Genomic DNA, 21,108 nt, shown 5'->3' on the forward strand with positions numbered 1-21,108 from the left:
GTGAGAGGGTTTAACCCAATTCATGTAACTCTTGAAGATATTGTTTGCATATTGAAAACACTTATCTTTCAATTCAAACATATATTAGCTCCAAGAGAGCATGGCTGTGTCTGGCACGTTCGTCATTTTCGGTCTTTGAGTCAACAAACACAATAGGTGCTGGCAAAGGAAGGCAAGAAGGAAGGCGTCAGACCCCAAGTTATATTTTGTTATATTTTGCCTAGGAAACGAGGCAAACAGCGGTTTGAACCTTGACGAGGACCGCCATTTATTAAGCACCTGTTGCATCTGCTGTGTGCCAGGCGCTCTTCTGGCGGATTTGTGTATGTGATCTCAGTTAATGTATTTAAATATCAAGATTGCCCTGTGCAATAAGATCCGCAAGGAGCCCAGTTTTATAGGTGAGGGAACAAGCTTTGAGAGGGTTAGCGACTAGGCCAAGGGCATGCTGGTAGTAAGTGCTAGAGACTGGATGCAAATACTTGCCTCTCCGATACTAAAGTCTGGGCATCCCCACTGACTTGGAGAATCCTTTATATTGCTGGAAAAGATGTGTGTCCTTTTGACAGTCTGGAGTCTGAGAGAGAAAGGCCTGGGGGCTTCCAAAGGAAGCTAGAGTAGGGTTTCATTCGTTGGTTCAGCCAAGATTGATCGAGCGCCTGCTGTGGGCGCAGGACTGGACCTGCCAGATGCTGGAGGTTCAGTGGAGAACATAAGCCAACATGTTGTTCTACTCGAAACTCAAGCCTAGTGGGGAAGCCAGACACTATTCCAATAATCACGTGAATCCACGATTACAGACTGTGACGAGTGCTCTGAAGAAGTTCAGGCTGCCTCGAGAGACTTCAGCAGGGGGTTTGAATAGGTTCCCCTAGAAATTAACTAGATGTGAATGGCAGGGAGGGCTTTTGGATGAGGGAAGGATGGAGGCAGAGACCCTGAGCCTGGAAGGGGGACTGAAAGAAGGCCTGAGCGATGAGAGCAGGGTGTGAGGCACCGGGGAGCTGGGAGGGAGCAGTGGCCTCGGGGGACTTTGGGCTTGATCCTGAGGGCAGCAGGGAGCCTTTAAAGGGCTTTAGCAGGGCAGTGGCATCATCAGATGGGCTTTATAGAAAGATGAGCATGGCTGCAGGTGGGAGATGGATCGGATGACCTGGTAGCAGTGGAACTGGACAGAAGTGGATGGGTTTAGGAGACATGTAGAGGGTAAAAATGACTAGATGATATGAGTGATCCTTTCTAAAAAGTAGTTTTGTTTGGGGGTCAGTAAGTTTCTCACCAATGTCAGGGCTTGAAAAATTCAAATCTTCTTTTCAGTACACCAGTGGGCTTCCTATTAGAAAGAACTCTGTAGTTGAAACTCTTGGAATGTTACTTCCCATCTCCTTCTTTTAAGGTTTGATAAAGTTGGCTTCGTCATCGGGGTTTCTTGACTGGACCCCTGTCTGCCTCGCGTTCTGGACCAACTACCAAGATAATGAGTGAATACTGCCCCAGTCCCTAGTTACAGATTGAAATAGTTTCTCAATTAATTATTAGCTTGTTACACTCACAGAGGAGCTATATAAAAATAAACTGGAGGATCTGTTTCCATTTCACTTAAAGGCAGCATTCAATATACAGGGCTTCTGCCAGTCTGAACTGGATGAGAACTGTTTATAACCCGAGTTCATTCAAAATGCCTGGGATATTTCTAAAGGTTCAGTCTTGGCAGCAGCAGCTGAGAATGCAGAGATAAATAAAAAAGTCATAAGACACGGCTGACAGGGTTCTTCTGTGTTCATTCACACCCCTGACTCCCTAGGCTTTTGAAGACGCAGAATTTAGAAGGACAGCCTACTAGATGGTGGCTATTTAAGCTGCTGTGCTAAATCTCCAATCTTGATGCTAACGCGAAATGGAGCTACCCTTGTAAATTCAGATGTAAAAAGAAAATACTAATAGATGTATAAACACATGAGTATGACGTAAGCTCACTTAAATAATTTAAAGAAAATTTGTTTTAAAAAAGCATATTTTCCAGCTTTTCTACAGCCACTGCATTGCCTATATAATTAAGAAATAATTTTATTGAGCATCTACCATGTGCCAGGCAATGGGTACCATCTCATTTCACACTCGCAGTCTCCTGAGAGGAAGGTCTTACTGTCCCCATTTTATGGGTGAGGGAGCTGAGGCTTCAAAGAGGTTAAGAGACTTGCTCAGGTCACCCAGTTGGTAAATGATGGTAAAAGCCAAGTCGCCTGGCTCCAGAAGGTGTGCCCTGAGCAACTAAGCTGTGCTCCAATGGCCCCATTTCTTCCCCTGTTGGAGCCTCAGTTTCCCTCATCTGTGAAAAACATGGCTTTTATTAAATGTCTCTCTTTCCAGAAATCAAGATCCTTTCCAGGGTCAAAACTTGATGTTGAGATTCTGTTTTAATATAACTATTGTTGTCACTTCCAGCACCAAATGTTTCCATTTAAAATGCTGCCTTCCAGGAGACTTCGCCCTGAGTTTACATTGTTTAGAAGTCAACAACAGTAATTACTGCACGTTCAAGACTGTCACATCTGCCCCAGTGCCTTGTGGCTTCCAAGTTGGCTCAACTTTCCTCAAAATAGCACAGCCCAACATCTGGCACAGTTAAGAAAGGGGGGTAAACATACCAGACTATTGACATTACCCTCTACACGTCAACATTTCTTTCTTTTTAGAAAGAAAATCTTCCATGACATATTCTTCCAGTGGGGACGTGGAGGGTTTTTTTCATATTTTTTTTCGATATTCTTCAGATTTTCTATAATGACTATGAACAGATTTTATAATTGAAAAATAATCTTATTTTAAAAATTCAGTCCAGTAAAAACAGAAAAAAAAAAAAAAAACCTTGGTAATATATATTGTACACTCCCCTACCTCCTAATTGGAAAGTATACAACCTGACTTTAAGCTCTGTTGGATTATTCTGGGTGGTGATAAGGGACCCAATTCATACTCTGCATTCGTATGACATGATGGTTAAGACCATGGATTTTGGACTCAGACCAGGCTTAGAGTTCTGGCAGGGCCATTTATTTAGCTCTGTGACCTTGGGCAAGTTGCTTAGTGTCTCTGAGCCTTAATTTTCTCATAGGTAAATGGGAATAATGATAGCATCTACCTCCCAGAGTGGCTGGGGTGATTGAACAAGATGATAAATTTGTGTAAAGCCCTGAACATAATGTCTAGCATTCAGTAAATGCAAATTTTCTACTTAACAGTGTGATACGGTTACTAATCTGTTTCAAGTGTGGAGCCCTCAGGGACTGTCAGGCACCTTAGACTCTGCCCTGGATCTGAATGAAAACGTCCTCAGATTTTGATGCCTATTCTCTTCCTCCCCATTTTCCTATTTTATTTTATTTATTTAATTTAATTTAATTTAATTTTTTGTTGAGGTCAAACTCACAGACAGCAGGGTGCCCTAGTCCTAAGTGTGCAGCACAGTGAACTTCTCTGTATGCACACACCACGTAACCAGCACCTGGATCAGGATGAAGAAGGGTCACCACAGAATAGTTTTGCTTATTCTCAAACTTCACATAAATGGAAAGAGTATGGACTCTGTGCCTGGCTTCTTTTGCTGGCTGTTACATCTGGGAGAGTCAACCAAACTGTTGAGGGCAGCAGTAGTTTCCTCTTTTTCACTGATGTGTAGTGTGCTTTCCTGTGAATAGTATCACAATGTGTATATCTCTTATTGATGGACACTTGGGTTGTATCCAGTTTTTATGAACATTCTTGTATATGTTTTTTGGTGGATGTAAACTCACTTCATTTGAGGATTAGCCAGGAGTGGAACTGATGGGCCTGAGAGTATATACATAATACTTAATTTGGCAAGATCCTGCCAAATCATTTGCTAAAGTGTTGGCACTGTTTCCCATCCCCACTAGCGATGCCTGAGCATTAAGTTGTCCTGCATCCTCACCGACACTTAGTATGATGAGTCTTTTTCATTGTCATCATCCTGGTGGGTGTGTAGTGGCTGTCTCACTGTGGCTTTAATTTCTTTGATGCACACCTTTTTAGGTGCTTATCAGCCATTGGGACATAAATTCATTTCTAAACTCAGTTATGCTCTGAGGAAATCTGGTAGCTCAGCTTGCCCGAATTACACTTTAAGGATGGACACACAAGCTCTGATAGAGGTCTCAGAGACACTCCTGCAACTAAAACACCAGAGTTTGGGGCACACATTCCAAAACATCTACACTGGCTTCTTCTGCTTACTTGCAAATCCTTGGCCATGTTTGATAGCTGAGCTTGCAAGATAACTAACTTTCAGATGATGAGTGACATGTTATAAGTTTTAAAAGATGCTAAGTGAACTCTTCAGCTGCATTTCAGCCTGTATTTCTACAGGCCACTCAGGGGAAAAGAAGTCACATTTGTTGAATATCTACAACGTATCAGTCCCTGCACTGGGCACATTCGGTACATTATCTCCCTAATCTCATAAGGACTCCGTGAGGTCAAGATTATTTTACTTAGTTCAAACGAGGAAATGGGGTTGGGGCTGGGGTCACCCAGCTAGCAGATGGCAGAGCCAGGATTTGAACACTGGGTCTGCTTGACACCAAAGTCTACCCTTCTGTGAGCAAGCAAACTGAGGGGGAAACATTACTTTTCTACCAATCAGAAACTATTCCTAGCATACATTTCATTAATATTTTTTCAGTGGTCACCTCTACTAAGGCAACTTCACCCTTGAGTGGATCTTTCCCTGGGGTCTCCCAACAGTGGGTCTGCTGATACTGGGAGGCCAGCTCCCCTGGGACTCCCCAGCTCCCGACCTCTCCTCCTCCCTGCCTCTCCCCACCTCTGCGGTCTGCCTGACCGCAGTAACACCGTGTACACGTTGATGCCCTGACAGTCTGTTTATCTCCTGTCTGGTATATTTTCTGGTAATTCTTTTAGAAAGTTTTCCCCAATGGTATAGCGATGCACGTGGACGGTAGACATTTGGGAAAACAAAAATACACCCATTTCTTTTTAATCGTTTTATCTACATTTAGTTTTTTTAAGAGTTGAAATGCTGGGCCACCACTTAGTTATGAGTGTAATTTTATTTTTTACAGGGCAGTCACATTTAAAGGATGTATTATGAACATCTCACTCAGGACTAAACATAAAATGGGAATCACTTGTTTTCAAGAAAAATAAACTTTTTTTTCAGAAAAGCAAGAGGGAAAACAAGGGCAGAGATGACTGAGTGAAAGAACCTGGCTTCCACTTTACCTTTGGAGCCATCAGCTTTGTTGGCTTTCAACACCACCAGACAGAAGCCACAGTGTCCCCCTTGGAGACATTGTTCACTTTTGGAATGGAGCAATTTAAAATTTGCATCATCGAAATTTATAGGAATTTTGTAAATTCCACCGTCGTTTGCTCTTGGCAGGTCTCCTTGTTCCTTCAAACTTTGCAAAAGCACATTTTGAATGGTTTCATCCTATTTTATCAAGTTTATAAATTATCAGGGATCTACTCATTCCACAGGTGTTGGGCATTTTGGTCGTTCCTAAACTGTCTCTGTGGGACGAGATGTGGGAGCAGCACCTTTTGTTGCATCTTCATTACAGAAATCTTCATCTCCCTGGGGAGAGAGACCGCGACCCTGTGGAGGTTAAGGGCATGGATGCAGGAGCCGGACAGCCCACAGTGTGACCCCAGGCTCCTTACCTAACCTGCGTGCCTGTCTCCTCATCTGTACAGTCATCGGGGAAAATAACAGCACGCACCTCACTGCCGCTTCATATGCGCGAAGCGCCCAATAAGTACCATAGAAGTGCTGTCTTTTTACCCGGAATCCTAAAAACTGGGTGCTAATTGGATAAAAATATATTTTAAGCAATATCTATCTATCTGTCTGACTTGAGGGTGTGAGCCAGTCTCTTTGTAACCCCAGGACCCATCTGTGTGATGGAGTCACATTTACTGAAGCAGCTTCTCTCTTTGGTGTGTAAGCATCTCTAATTCCCTGTTAATTTTCCTGCCTCCCCCTCTGTGAGCTTCTTGAGGTCAAAGACTGTGCCCTGAAAATAGTAATAGCTAATATGTAGTGTGTGCTTCTCTGGATCAGACTCAGTGCTGAGCACTCTGCGGGTCTCGCCCCTCCCGGGCCCTCAGGAGGCAGGGCCCCGCTCAGAAGTGGGCCCTCAGGAAACAGGCACTGAGTGATAGCTGAGTGATACAGCGCTCTTTCCCAAACTTGTCACATCGGAAGGATCACTCAAAGCGCAGAGGTGGTGGGTGCTGATTCCCACTCACTCATCGAGATTCCGATTATCAAGGTTTGAGGCAGGGCCCAGGAATCTGTATTTTTGCCCCAGCTGGTCCTTTGTGCCGAGGCCACATCTGGGCAACACTGAATGAGTAGCTGGATGATGCTGTGGTCCCTGAATTTCCTCCCTATGTCTTAGGCAGCTTCTCTAGCCATGTCTGGGGTTCTCAGCTCTGTCACTGAGTGACACAGGAGAGCGCGGGGGGCAGTGGAGAGGAGGAGAGCGTAAGCGGGTCTCACTAGCATGCAAGACCTTTCTTGTCACGCTGCCTTTAACTGAAGCTGGAGGGCTGGTGCATCACTCTGGGATCTTCCTCTCTCTCAAGGTCTTCCGTAACTGACTCCGCACCAGTCCGCCAAGGGGTACCAGGACAGCGTAGGGCCATGGAGGCAGCCGTGTGTTGGTGCTGGAAGCCAACCACAGTGATGTCTCTAAGGTGGAAACTGGGGTCTTTCATCTCACTGCCTGCTCCCCTCCACTGCCTCTTCCCTTGCTCCTTCCTTCTACTGAATAACCTGCCTGTGCAAGGTTCCACCGAGACCTGGAGGAGAAAAACCACTAAGGAGAGACGTTATCTGCTTCTTAATTTTTAGCAAAGTAATCCTTGTACATGGTTCCTGTGGTTACGGGTATATAGGATAAAACAGGAGGATGAATGAACGTCATCCCTGTCACCCTCTTCTATGGTAGTCACTTTGAGCTCTGAGCTGTTCCTCTGGGTGGTTAGGGTTAGGGTTAGGGAAAAGTTTAGACACTATCTCCTGATTTCCTGATGTGACAGATGAGAATTAGCTCACTTAAATCCCATCCCCCCCCAAAAGAGTTAAATTGCTCTTTCCCGTTCCTTAATTAGTTGACTTTGTAGTTTCAAGTTACAGACAACCATCTTTATTTCTTCTTACCTTTTCTTGGGAGGAGATGAAATAAACGTATAATAGCGACCATAAAACACAGATAGCTATAAAGCAAACACTCAGGTAACCACCATACCAGTTAAGGAAGTGTAACACTGTGAACACTTTTAAGGCTCCCCCTCCCACCATGAAGCCACTTACCCTAACTTCTGTGATAATCGTTCTCTTGCTTTTATTTAGATTCTCTTCATCTTTATATGCAACCCTCTACATTTAGATTTGCTAGCCATAGAGTCACACTGTATGTATTATTCTGTGCCTTGCATCTTTTTCTTCAATACCGTAAGCTAAGGTAAGCAGACACGGGTAGCTGTGGTTCGTTCGGGTTCAGTGCTGTGTACTCACTGTTCCAGTAAACCACAATTTATTTATGCAGTCAGCTGGTGATGGATTTTTGGGCTGTTTCCAGTTTTCTGCTATCATGAACATCCTCACTGATGTCTGCCAGTAACGTGTGCAAGGGCTTCTCCAGGGGCTGGATACAGGAATGGAATCGCTGCATTGTGGGGAATGTACATGCTCAGTTTCACTTAATATTGCCAGTTTTCCAGTGTGTTTGCACCGGTGGGCAGTCCCCACCTCCAGAGATTCTGACTTGATTGGCTGGGGTGGGGCTGGGCACCAGGAGTGTTCAGAGTTCCAGGTGATTCCATCATGAGGCTTCACAACACCTTTACTTCCAGTCCATCAACTCTAGTTAGTGTCTTGACTCTCCAACTTGAAGGAGTGTCCCCAGCATCCCTTTCTACTCTCCTCCTTCGAGACTTTTGTATAATGATCTGAAAGAGAGAGGGGCTTTTTCCCAGGCAAGGTCAAAATCTAGGTGTGGGGAGGAGGGTCTCAAGGCATGACAGGATTGGACAAAGGAAAGGCATGCAGGTGAATTCTTCCTTCCAGCAGGGTTGAGGAACTAAAGAAAACCCAAGGCTTGGGAACTCCTCCCATCAGCCAATTCCTCTTTCCTTCCACGCTACCAGTAGCCTTAAGTGTCTGTCTGCCAGTTGTAGGCCAGAGAGAATGTCATTCAGATGGCTTAAGTTTTGAGACCTTGAGACTCCTGTGAACTGCTCTGAGGGTCTTTGCATTCACGTTTCCTTAAGGGACTCCAACCACGGTTTGGGTTTCTTGACCCTTAGCAAGAAAGATTCTTGACCCTGAATCTTAGCAACACACAGCTTTGAATAAATACTGATGCCCGGGCCCCAGACCAATTACATCAGAATGTCTGGGGCGAGATCCAGGTACCAACAGGTTTCAGAAGCTACCTAGGTAATTCTTAAACGCAGCCAGCATAAAAAACCAGTAGTCAGTGGGTCTCAACTTTATCTAGTGTCCATCAGAATCACCCGGGCGGGGCGGGGGGGGCTTGTTAAGAATACTGATGGCTGGGCTCCACCCCCAGTTTTTGATTCTATAGGTCTGTGGCGGGGGGCCTGGATGTGCATTTCTAATAGGTTCCCAGTGATGCAAACATTGCTGGTCCCCGAACCACACATGGAAAACCATCATGCACCTGGGTTTCCCTGCAACCTCCCCGTGGGGAACTAGAACAGCCCTGTGCTGAGCTGCTCCATCTGGTTGTGTGCGCCCCTTCCTACCTCTGTCTTATGTCGTCAGGCTGGTAGCTTGAAATCAGACATAGAAACCGGCAAACGCTACAAATCAGAACTCCGCCACCCCAGCCTGTTGCTAAACATTCATATCCTAGATTACATCATGGGCCAGCGGGATACTGGGAGAGCACCTCCTAGGTGTGGACCATCCTCGCTCATGCACTGTCATCATCAATAGGCCTAGAGGCATACAGGGTCTTCACTGTGGTTACCTGTACAGCTTCTATATATATGGAACAAAAATAGTACACATTGAAAAAAAATTAATTTTCCTGTGACCACAGGCTCCTGGTATTGAAAATATTTTTCTGGTTTGAGTTATTAATACAATACTAGTTCACAAAGCCAACTAAATACATTCTAAAATTTGATAGTTATTAAGTATAGAAAGTAAAGGAGACTCTGGGGATGCCAACATTTCAAATTGCGTCCTTGTTTGGCACCTGGGGATTTTTTACACCCTGGGTAATGCCAGGATGGGGAGAGGTAGGAAAGGGAAATGAGCAACTGCAAGTCCACGCAAGAAAGCCAAGATTTGGAAACTGTCTTTGAATAAACCATGACCAAGAACCCTTGGGAAGTCTTTGTGTAGCGCCAGCCTGAAGACTGCTGGGCTAGCCTGTTTAGTCCACTGCACTGCGTGTGATGGGGTCCATGGCCAGCGTGTGCCCTCAGCCACTGGGAGTTCAGGCTCGACCGAAACCTCTGCTCTACACAGTACCAACCCCCAACACCCTTTCTACACGAACACTGCTCTTCAAGCATGACCAGAGCCTGCAGCCTTGCTCTGAATAACCCTTCAGGCATTAACTTGGACACTAGAAGCGAAGATTTATTAAAAAGAGAGGGTCTTTCCAAATGGATCTCCCACCCACCAGGGGACTGGGTTTCCATATATTTGGCGGAAGGGGCTTTTATCTATTGGGACAATTACCCTTACAAATAGTGCAGTGCTCTGCGTTCAGCTAACTTTCCTGTTTGGCCGACTCAGGAAATCACCTGGATTACATTCTTGTCCGGACCATAAAAGACTAGAAAAGATTCTCCTCTGGCCTCGAACTGACCCCAGTGCTGTCCTGAGCTTTTAATTTTGGGTGTGGGGGGAACAGGGTGAGTGGTGACAGATTCGGTCGAGTCAAGAGCCTCGAATCTGTCATCATCTTTAGTAAAACTTCCTTCCTTCAGGGCCCCCGACCTGCAAAGCATACTTTTGACCTTCTTCTGAACTGAACTCAGAATGGCCGTGAACGTTACATGAAGTGGCTTTGAAACTTCAGGTGCTGCCGGTGGAGGACAAAGGCCCTGTGTTCTTCCCCATAGATCCACGGGACCAGAACCATCGCAGTCGCTCAGTGGGTTTCGAAGCAACTGACTTCTGTGTATCGAAGTCTGCAGTTTCCAGAAGCCAAGTCTGTCTAGGCTTGTAAATGGACCCTGACTTTCTCTTTCATTTCTTTGCAGTAAAATGCAAAATGGAGGATGAAGAAGAGGCTACAGCTAAGACTCCGCAACCTTAACAGCTGTCGATACCTTTCCCCTCTTTGCTCCAATTACTCCACTTGAGGAAAATGTTCAGGTTATGCTTCCTCTATTGTGCTTTCTTGAACAACTAGATTTGGTGCATTCGGATAAGAATCTTTCGTTGCAAACGTGTTTTAGTGCAAATAGTTTATCATAAGAAAGTACTAGTTTTAACTTTCTGCATTATCCCCCAATTTTATTCTTTCATCCATATATTTCCTCAGTGCTTCAGGAGTATTCTTCTATACCAACCACTGCTAAAATGTACCGTGAACTCTGATTCCAAGAGATGTTGAAGTTTTCTCTAGTTACCAGTTTCCCAGTTTTGGCCACCTTTGCAAAGATCCATATTTAAAATAAAGTCCCAAACCTCTGCAGTGGGTTTTAAGTTTATCCAGTGAGTACTCTTTTCATAAAAAAGTCATTATTGCCTGTGATCATTTCCCAAGGAGACTGACCCTTAACTTTGACTGCATCAAGATAAGACACTTCAACGCAGACAACAATAAAGATAAAGAATTTTTGTTGTCTAGGCCCCAAAGCATTATAGAGATTCCTCATTTTATGGGTAAACTGACTTATTACCCTCAGTTGTTCTGCAGTTTGCTGCTAACCAGGATTTTCCCATTCAAAATGCCACGGACTTAGCCTCCAGGCAGATCTGAAAGCCAAGCAGTTGTATTGGGTTGTTTTGACAAGCTACCACACGTCTTAAGTAAATAGTAAAGCCTTTATTTTTTGTGTTAAGAACAGCATTTTGAAAATAAAACCTATTTGCCCATGCTTTACAGTCTTTTAAATTTGTAATATTTATATACAGTCGTTTATGGTACACATTGATTGTCCTGAAATTTCTTTAACGATTTTTTTAAAGTATGCAACAGTCAGCCAGGGGAGGATAAAGGTACATTATAAAACACACATTAATACATTTAATAAATATATATTATCTATCAAAAACGAGCCTTAGCTCTTCATCAATGAATAAAAAGCACCTGCTGAGAACTCCTTGTAAGCTGGTATAATCATTGCATCATTGGATTATAAAAGCCACAATGCTCCCTTTCGGTTCGGGATTCAACTCAGCCTTGCCTAACCAGGAAGACCCCTCCCACTTTGCCCACGTTCTGTGGGCCCTGACAGAATCTGTGCTAGAACAGTGACTCCCCAGCTTTCAACAACCAAATCTGCAACCCTTGAGACACACAGAACTTCCCGGTTTGTCAATTCTTGGGGCCGATTGCCTCCCTCCCTCCACTCCATCTCCAGGGGAGGAATCCAGCACAGAATGACCGTTTTCTATTAGAGGGGAAAGAGTGGCTCTTATAGTCCCAAGGTGAGTTTGATAACTGGACCTGGAAAGATTTGTGCTTACAATTAGGTGTTTTGATCACATAGGCTCTCCTTCCAGGTCATCTTCCCCCAATGTCTTGTTTACATAAACAGACCTTAAACAGAGGTGCCACTTAATTTTGTATTTAAACTTCACTCCGTGGGGGCAGCTGGCTGCCACAGTCTCTTGGCAAAGATGTCTCTTCGCACCGTTCAGGTGAAGCCATTGTAAGAACAGTTCTCTGCCCTCTCCCCTCACTCCCTGTCTCCACCCTCACTGGGAGAGCATTCAGCCCACTCTTGACCTCAAAGCCAAAATAAAATAAAACCCAGAAGTGCAAAAACTATCAGAGATTTAAAAAGAAAAGGAAAGAAAAAGGTCTCAATAAGTGAGGTTTCCTGTGGCTCAAAGCCGGTTCCATTTCTACGGTGGTGAAACGTTCCTTTCCGCTTGTAGCCATCTATGCTGCGCCACCTGACACGCCTGGACCACCAAGAACTTAGAGAGGACATGACCGTGTTTGCTCTCCCCTCTGCAAGGGGAGCTCTTGCAGCCTGAGTCACTGATGGGATCAGAGAGCTCTGAAGGACTCCAGGGAGTGTGAGTGAGCGACCGTTTCCCAGCACGAGAACATGTAACGTGGCCGTTTTTCACCAGATGGGACCAAGGTGTTCAGAGATTTCTGTGACGTTCAGAATGCTGGGTCTGCACGCATCTGCCTCCACCCCGGGTCCTAGCTTCTCTCCGTCCACCCCCCGCCCCCATACTCCAAGTTCCAGTCCACCCAGTGACCCTCCTGGCACAGAGGGCTGGGATGGGATTCTCTCCCTAGAAGCAAGCACGTGCTCCGGGGGTGGGGCGGGCGGGCGCTTCCCGAAGGTCAGGTAGGGGGCGGCATTCTGGCGCCATGCTCCCTCTTCCCCATGCTGGCAACCCACGGAAATGCGCTAATCTGAAGGAGGGCTACACAGGGGTGGCCAGATTGGCCTCGCTACCCCGGTGCTCTACAAGGATGCGGGCAGGGGAGGGAGAGGATGGGACACAGCAGACTAGGGCCTCGAGAAAAATCAGAAGGTTTATTAAAACATACTCAGCTCAGACATAACGGCTTATGAAGAGGTCAGTTTCCCCCCAAACACTAACCTTTTTCATTTTCTTTAAAGGTTAAAGGCTTATGGGTTGGTTTTATAGAAAAAAGCAATACAGTGATTAGAGTATATGCAAAAGGACCCGCCCTCATTTATACATTCCATGCCGTCAGGTTAAAACTCTTTGCTTTGAATCATTGCTAGCGATTATACTGGCCAAACAGTGCAGAGAACATGGGGCTTTTAATGGCCGAGATGTTGGAAATGCCAAATAAAGGAATGACTTGCTGAGGACAGACGGAAATCATGACAGAAACAATGGGCTTTGAAGAGAACCATTTTCATGGAACTTGCAGAAAACCAAGACAAAAATGTCCCCCATACCCTCCCAAAGCAGCGAGAAACCCTCACGTGCTTCACCCCACCCTGGACCTTTCACTACATCCGCATAGAAGACCCAAGAACTCACTGCTTGCTAGGCAGCAGGCGTTACCTCTCCACCCTGGGGCACCCCTGCCGGGTGACAGCATCATGGGAAATCTGCGGTGGCATTGGCCTCTGGCCAAGCGAGTGCACTCTGAGCTGGTGGTCCCATCTGAGCTTCTGAAATGGACGTGGGGATGGAACTGGGGAAGGGCTGGAGGAACACTCACGAGGAGGGAAGAGGGAGAGGTGATCAGGGGAGAGACGGCTGCCCCAGCCAGAAGCTGCCCCGCAGAAGGAGGCATGCTTGCTTCCTGCCATCGACGGCAGAGCAAGAGGCCCAGAGAAGGAACAGTGGCTGGCGGCCGCTTCCTAAGTGATGGTCCCTTCAACTCCCAGACAGCCTTTTCTTCTTTGGCACGTGGCAGGCTCCCTCCACCACTGCTTTGAAAGCTCTCCCCGTGACTCGGTTGGGCCTCGCCTCGGAATCACACTCACAATCTCCTTAACTGCTCCTGACCCCCCCGAAATGTGAAAACCAAGAGGCAGGCCTGTGGGAAAGCCACAATTCATCCTCCTCAGTGACATGGTCATCTCCAAGAGGCTGCCTGAGGTCCAGCACTTGCTGGGGAGGGGCGATGGTGTGGGATCTCCATGTTCAACCAACATCAGCCCGGCCCACTGGCTGTGAACTTGGTTCTGTTCTATACCCAGAGGATGAAACAGTCTTCTCAGCCACATGTTCGAGTGAGCCTAATCCTATTGCAATTAGCTTTGCTTTAGTTTGCAGGGTTTGAGGTTGGTTTGGTATTAGGGGTGTGTGTGTGTGTGTGTGTGTAGGGGTGGGTGTGGGTGTGTGTGTAGGGGTGTGTGGGGGGGGGCAGGGGAGGGGAGGGCAGTCGGTGTTAGCTTTTCAGTTCAGCAGTGTTCACATTTACACAAAATCCCCTTGTCTAGGATTTCCAAATCTCCTGGCTGCGAGGCGGCCTTGTTCAGCTACTGTTACTGATTTCTCCCTCAAGAAAGACACAGCCAGGGAATAAAATCGGTAAGAGAGATTCTTATTCTCTGGAACTTAAAAGTCTTTCACCAGAGGTGTCTTCCAGCGTAACTTGGCGGAGCAGTTGGGATCTGGAAACAGGAATAACACACTAAGAACTCCGTGCTTTGCAACGTCAACGTCAGAAACCAGTTTGTTAACAACGTACCATAGATAAGTTACCTTGTCTTTTCTGGGCTGAATAATTCCCAGGAAAGGCAGCAACCACTATGTGTTATGTAGGACGCTCCATTTTGGGGAAGGCCATCTGCCCTTTTCTGTAATCATGAACCTGAACAAATATGTTTCTTTACCCAGAACCCCACCTCACTTTCTAAATCCAGGGTGTTTTTATGCACACTGGCCTTGACCAGACCAGGGGGGCTGAAGAATGACTGATCAGAAGGTTTATCAGAATGATAAGAATGACTGATGGGGCTATTTTCTAACTAAATTTATTAAAACACACAGGCCAAATGCTTGAAACTTAGGCTTTTCTTAGTGCCCAACAATAAACAGGCCAGTGGATGGCTGGGGGTCTTCACAAACGCAATCCGTGAGCCCGCTTGCTTTGAGCCCATTCCACGCCAATGCAAACTGATGCATCACATCCCATCTGAAGGCCAGGAAAACCAAAGTTCCCTCCAGAGATCAGAGACCATCCCTGACTCACATTAAAAACAAAGAAGTCCAGGTGGAGGTATGGAATTGGCACATGATATAAAGAATGGAAATCCAATTTACACGTGTAAACTGGCTCATGTGTTGTTTCTGAAAGAAGCATGTAGCTATGTTTGGAAATTAAATGTGGGAATGAGAGTGAGCTTTTAGATTGCCAGAGAAAGAAAATGATGTAAGTCCACGGAGGCAAAATGTAAATGGTGACAATTCTGCTGAAGGTCTGTTTGGCATCAGATAGTAAACCTGTTTTTGTGTTCGCGGGAGAGAAATGATAATCACTTCAGTTTCTTCAGAAATGTTTTAAGAAGTTGGAACCCAGTACGCAGCTGGGGCACGGTGTGCAGGCGGGGAGCAGGGGACAGAGAGCTCAACTAGGTTGGATGCTAGCAAAATCTGCCAGGGTTTCGTGACTCTGGGCTTTTCCTAAAAGTCACTTCTGAAGGACAGCATGGACGGGGGCACCTTCTGCATAATGAAAACCAGAGACTTAATTCACTGGGTGCAAGAGCCCCAAGAAACAGGGACTCTTTCAAACGAATCTACAAACGGTCAGCTAAGTACAGGTGGATGTTCCGTGCATGGAGAACGGGGGTCGAGAGGAAAGGAGAAAAATGGAAGCACTGCATGCATCCTAGCCGCAAGGGGTGTCGACGTGAGCCGCTGTCTTTGCAGCCCTGTAAGCGGCCTCCGCAGAGCGGTGTGTCCCCATCAAAGCTGCCCCCCAACACTGACCACTCCTAGGCTTCCTGCCAAACATCACCTCCTGATACTTACAGTCCCCCCGTTGAGCACAACGGCCATCTCAGTTGGCTGATACACGTTACTTCTGAATGGAGCGCTGGGTCTGTTTCCCAAGCTGCCATTGCGAAATCCTGTTCGGAGAGCTGAGGGAGGGAAGGAAAGGCAACACCAAAAAAAAAAAGAAGACACAATTTTGAATTTTGTTTTCTTCCCCTGCATCAACACCACGCTCCAGGCACACCCCCCCCCCACCCCTCCCCTTTGTCACAAGCCAGATTCAAAACAAAAGTCACAAAGGCGCTTTGTTCTCTGGCTCTCTTGGAGCCTGACCCGTCTCAGTGGGGTTGGGGAGTTTGCAGAATCCAGGGCGCAGGCGGCTCTCAGGGAGGGGACCCCGGGTGGAGCCTCGCCCGGCCCTCCCCTGCCCCCGCGGGCCATGGGTGATGCGGGAGCGCCTGTATCCCTCAGAAGTTGTTTTCTGACAAAAGACCTCCTCACTACTGAGTGCCATCCCTGACAAGTTCAACACCACACTGTGCAACACGGTTTCTGGATACACACAGAGGTGGGCAACCCTGAGACCCTGGACCACAAGTACATGGTAGAGGTCAGACGTCTTCAGGGAAAAGTGACGGGGAAGAGGACAGAGGGGCCCCAGACACATGAGTGGGGTCATTTGTAGACAGGAAAAAAAGGGAGATCTGAAGCAAAGACAGCAAAATATGTCATCACTTTCTACCTCTGAAAGGAGAGTAAATGGTGTTTCTTATTTGCAGTGTACTTTTAGACATCTAAATTTCCTTTTTTTGGTGAAGAAAAATCAGATGATACAAAAAGACGTGGTGGAACCGTGAAATGTATATTACTAAGTGAAAGCAGCCAGGCTGTAAAAAGTTACTGTATGATTCCAACTATAATATTCTGGAAAAGGCTAAACTATAGAGACAGTGAAAAGATTAGTGATTGCCAAAGGTTTGGGGGGAGCACAGGGAATTTTTAGGGCATTGGAACTATTCTGGGTGATACTATAATGGTGGAGACATGACATCATGCATTTGTCCAAACCCGTAGAACTGTACAAAGAGTGACCTCTAAAATGTTAATTATGGACTTTAGTTAATAATAATGTATCAATATTGATTCATCCACTGCGACAAATGTAACACTAATGAAAGTTGTTAATGATAGGGAAAACCAGGGGAGGGGGCAGGCAGGAATTCCCTGTACTTCCTGTTCAAATTTTCTGTACCTAAAACTGCTCTAAAAAATAGTCCATTAAGAAATAACAGAAACAAGAAGCACTATAAAAAAATCAAAACAAAACAAAAGTCTTTCTCAATTGTGAGATGCCATTTTACACGGGGCACAGAGGGATTAGGTAACTTGCCTAAGGTCACACAGCTGGTAAGAACCAGCATTTGAACCCAAGCAGAGAGAATCTGTGTTCTTGACCATCACACTATTCTGGCTCCAGATACTTTGTTTTTAACCACATTTAGCTACTTAGCAGCAGTCTGAATTGAAGTGACATTAGGGCAGCGGTCCCCAACCTTTTGGCACTAGGGACCGGTTTCATGGAAGACAATTTTTCCAGGGACCGGGGGCAGGGTAGGGGCCGAAGGGGGGCTGGAGGTGGGGGGATGGTTCAGATGGTAATTCGAGCGTTGGGGAGCGATGGGGAGCGGCAGATGAAGCTTCGCTCGCTCGCCTGCTGCTGTTCCTAATAGGCCACAGACTGCTAAGGACCACTACCAGTCTGCGGCCTGGGGGTTGGGGACCCCTGCATTAGGGGCAACTCAGCCCAGACTGAACCAAGGCAGGGTGGGGAATGCATGTTCCAAAACAGACTCTTTGCTTTAGCATCTTCAAGCCTTCAACAGCTCCCATGCACAGGCTGACAAGAAGATGACCTTCCTGGGAAGTAGAGAAGTGGACCAGGGGACAGAGTCCATGGACCCTCACTAGTCCCAATTCCTAGCCGAGACCTCCTTGAAAGAGAGGGAAAACCAAACAGCACAGCTTTCCTCATAATGCAGAGACCCTGCCGGCTATGGTGGGGGGATCTGGCTCTAAACCATTCTCTTCAAAAAACAAAGGCTAGACTCTACAGGCCATCTGTGGGATACCTTGGCCCAGGGATCCCTCTGTGTAGTGGTTATCTGCTGTTCTCCTCTGGTAAACATCCCTCCCACATTCTAGGTCCTGAGTACTGGCTACAACTGTCTCCTTCCCTGGCCTTGAGGTGGGCATATAATTGGGGCCTGGCCAATCAGGTCCAGTCAGGGCTAATTCTGGGATTGTTCCTCAAGCATCCTGGGAAATGTTCCTCTTTTCTGCTGGGACTCTGTGTAAGCCTAGAGCCGTGTGCTTCCAGGATTCTAACAGAGCCAAGAGCTGGAGAGAGACCAAATCTTGTCATCACTTGAGCTTCCTGGATCTATCCATTTCTGAAGCCTGACCCCCAGTACCTTAGTTCATTGTTGTTTTGTGTTGTTTTGGTTAAATTGCTTCAGAGCAGATTTTTCCAACTAACACTCCACTCTGACCTGGGTCAGCTCTGAAAGGCAAGTAGGGCTCATCCATAAGGAGGTCCCAACAGGAATGTAAGATCATAGGCTAAATGCCAGTCTTCTCCTGTTTAAACTCTGCAAGTGAGGCGAGATTCGCCCTGCCCCCAAAGCTGACTGGCACAGGGCCTTCCACTGGGAAGCGAAGGGGCAGAGTTTAAATAGCCCTTGGCCTAATGAGATCAGAGAGCCAAATCCCCTAACAGAAGAAAGAACCCTTTTCTTTCTTGCTCCTTTGAAAGGTGAACATTTAATGTACCTTGTTAACGCTTTCCAACATGTGATCTGAAGTGCTATACCCTTCAGGGTATTTTCATCTTCTATCACATACCTCATGCCTTGTTTTCTAATTAATTTATTTTTTATTATTATTATTTTTGGCTGAGTTGGGTCTTTGTTGCTGCACACGGCCTTTCTCTAGTTGCGGTGCGCGGGTTTCTCATTGCAGTGGCTTCTCTTGTGGAGCACGGGCTCTAGGCGCGTGGGCTTCAGTAGTTGTGGCGCACGGGCTTAGTTGCTCCGCGGCATGTGGGATCTTCCCGGACCAGGGCCCGAACCCGTTGGCAGGCAGATTCTTAACCACTGCGCCACCAGGGAAGCCCCCCTCACACCTTGTTGATACTCATTAAGAAACAGCAGGCTGGCGAGGTCCTACATATCTGAGGTCTCACTGGGGGAAGGAAATAAGGGAGCAGTGGCTGAGCCACAGTCCAGCCTGGGGAATGCCCTTCCCATCTCGACTTCAGGGATGGACTCTCAAGGGTACAGAGCCTGAAAGGCTGGGTAGATAAAATACAGGAGAAACAGGGCCAATTGTAGCTCCCGGGCAAGGCCCCTTGTGGGGCCTAGTTCCCTAAAATACAAGCTGGCTGAGGTCAGACCAAAGATGAGAACAGCTGTTCTCACCATGGCAAGGGAGGGTGCCCAGGCATTCCCCAGCCAGCAAAGTAGTGTTTCCAGAACAAAGACAATCCTAGCCAGGATGACAATTTAGTCTCCCCCTGTGAGCCTTCCAAGGGAATTGGCTTTGCCTCATGCCCATGTGAATTTTGGCAGAAACACATTTGGGAGGATGCAAAATTGGGCTGTTAAGTCTGACAACATCCAAGGTTGGTGAAGAGCTGGGGAAATGGGGCTCTCATATAATTATTCAGGGGAGACTAAATTAGTCCACCTTTCTGTGGGGTGGCATCCGGCAGTATATATCAAGATTGAAAGGTGCAGACTCTTTTGACACATGTGTAGGAGTTAATTGATCAAGGGCACAAACATGGATGGATAAGAACGTTCATTGCAGCATTACTTATACGGAAAGCCAGAAACGAGCAGAATATTCACCAGCTAAGATCAGAAAAATAAATGATGGTACCTCCTAGTAATCGCTGCCTCGTGAAAAGAGTACTGCAGCTCTGCTGTCGCTGACCTGGAAAGGCCTCCCTCCATGATTCTAACGTGCAGACAGGTTAAGAACTGCTCTGCGGGATTGGGGTGTGTGTGTGTGTGTGTGTGTGTGTGTGTGCGCGCTCATCAAGAGATGTCTGGCAAGATGAGAGCAAACAGTCAGCAGTAGTTGCCTTTGGGCAATGGGATTCTGAGCAATTTTTATTATTTTCACTTGCTGAACTCCTACCTGATTATTGTTGATCTTTTGTCATCAGAAAGGAATAATAAAGCTATTTTTGTTTTGGAAAAGAAAGAGGGGAATGAGGGACAACCTCCTTGGCTTTGGAACATAGCATTTGAAACAGATGGGCCTGTGGGGCACCTCTGGAGACCCCATCATGCCCTGTGCCAGCACTGGTACTCCTGGTACTGACGTGGGTCCCAAACCCCTTAGATCTCTGGATCTTACGTGGATATGACGTACTGGATGAATTTTCACAAGAAAGGATGCACAGGATTCAGAAGACCAACCTTCTCTCTCCCTGCTCTGCTGGGAGCTCTGCTGGGAGCTCTGCTGGGAGCCTGGACAAGTTGCCTGACACTCCTGGACTCAGTTTCCTGCTCTGTAAAATGGGACCTATAATCCCTGTCTTCTCAGAGTCCTGACACATCTGTGAGATGAGGGACACTCAAGTGCTTTAAGAAGAGAAGAGAAATTCTGTGGCAGAGTGGTCAGTGTGTGGGCTCTGGAGTCAGGCCGCCTGGGTTCAAACCCTGGCTCTGCCTCTTGGGCAAGTTGTTCAGCCTCTCCGTGCCTTAGTTTTCTGTCTGCAAAGCGGGCCTCACTGGGTTATTGTAGGGATTAAATGAGATTAGCCGCTAAAATGCTCAGAATGGTACCTGGTCCATGGTGAGCACCCAGTAGAGGTTAGCCATCCTTACTTTTGAAGCCCCTACTGCTTGTGTAGTTCTAGCAGCCCCCCTTCACTGCAAGTAAACTAGATGATCAGGTTCAGCAACACTGGTTCTTAACTTTCCGGGGATTACGAATGGCTTTGAGAATCTGACAAAGCAATAGACTAATTCCCAATTGAATGTATAAAAATTTACATCCATTTCGAGAGTTCCTGTTACCTTTGAGGTCCAAGGGGAGTCCATGGGTCTCAGATACAGAGGATCCTATTCCAGGAGAAGCCAAGGAACAGGTGGCTTCACCAGGACCCCAGGAACTGGCCAGGTGCCTGGCCTCTGCTCATCACATGCCCTGAGGGGCCCTCTGGCCTCCCAGTGAGTGATGACCCCCATCCTGACCCTCATCTTCTCCTGGCGATCCACGGAGCCAGCCCCACCAGAGCTGCGGCTCATCCCTGCCAAATCTATTGACAAACAGAGGCTTGCAGGCTTGGGGCTTCCCAGTAAGAGGGGAGCAGCTCTGATAAAGGCCACACCAGGATGTTTGACTCTACCCACGGTGGGGTTGCAGGCGGGGTGGGGGGGGAA

The 21,108-nt window shown here is 46.8% G+C and overlaps 2 protein-coding genes across 4 annotated transcripts in view; one reads left to right on the plus strand and one right to left on the minus strand.

Moving 5' to 3' along the window:
• Positions 1–11,220, plus strand: part of IQCK (IQ motif containing K) — a 126,189-nt gene extending 114,969 nt beyond the window's left edge. Inside the window, exon 9 of the mRNA XM_060031847.1 lies at positions 10,294–11,220. Coding sequence (XP_059887830.1) covers positions 10,294–10,349 — 56 coding nt within the window. The 3' untranslated portion in view covers positions 10,350–11,220. The remainder of the gene's footprint in view (positions 1–10,293) is intronic.
• GPRC5B (G protein-coupled receptor class C group 5 member B) overlaps positions 1–21,108 on the minus strand; it is a 36,134-nt gene that overhangs the window by 3,087 nt on the left and 11,939 nt on the right. The window contains exons 3-4 of one of the 3 annotated variants that reach the window (XM_060031843.1): positions 15,692–15,801; positions 12,744–14,328 (exon numbers count right to left, since the gene is read on the minus strand). In XM_060031843.1, coding sequence (XP_059887826.1) covers positions 14,284–14,328; positions 15,692–15,801 — 155 coding nt within the window. In that variant the 3' untranslated portion in view covers positions 12,744–14,283. Of the gene's footprint in view, positions 1–12,743; positions 14,329–15,325; positions 15,383–15,691; positions 15,802–21,108 lie in introns of those variants that run through there. The other 2 variants (XM_060031844.1, XM_060031845.1) reach the window with 2 other exon arrangements.

The sequence above is a fragment of the Delphinus delphis genome, chromosome 15 (genome assembly GCF_949987515.2).
Source record: "Delphinus delphis chromosome 15, mDelDel1.2, whole genome shotgun sequence".
NCBI classification, from domain to species: Eukaryota; Metazoa; Chordata; class Mammalia; order Artiodactyla; family Delphinidae; genus Delphinus; species Delphinus delphis.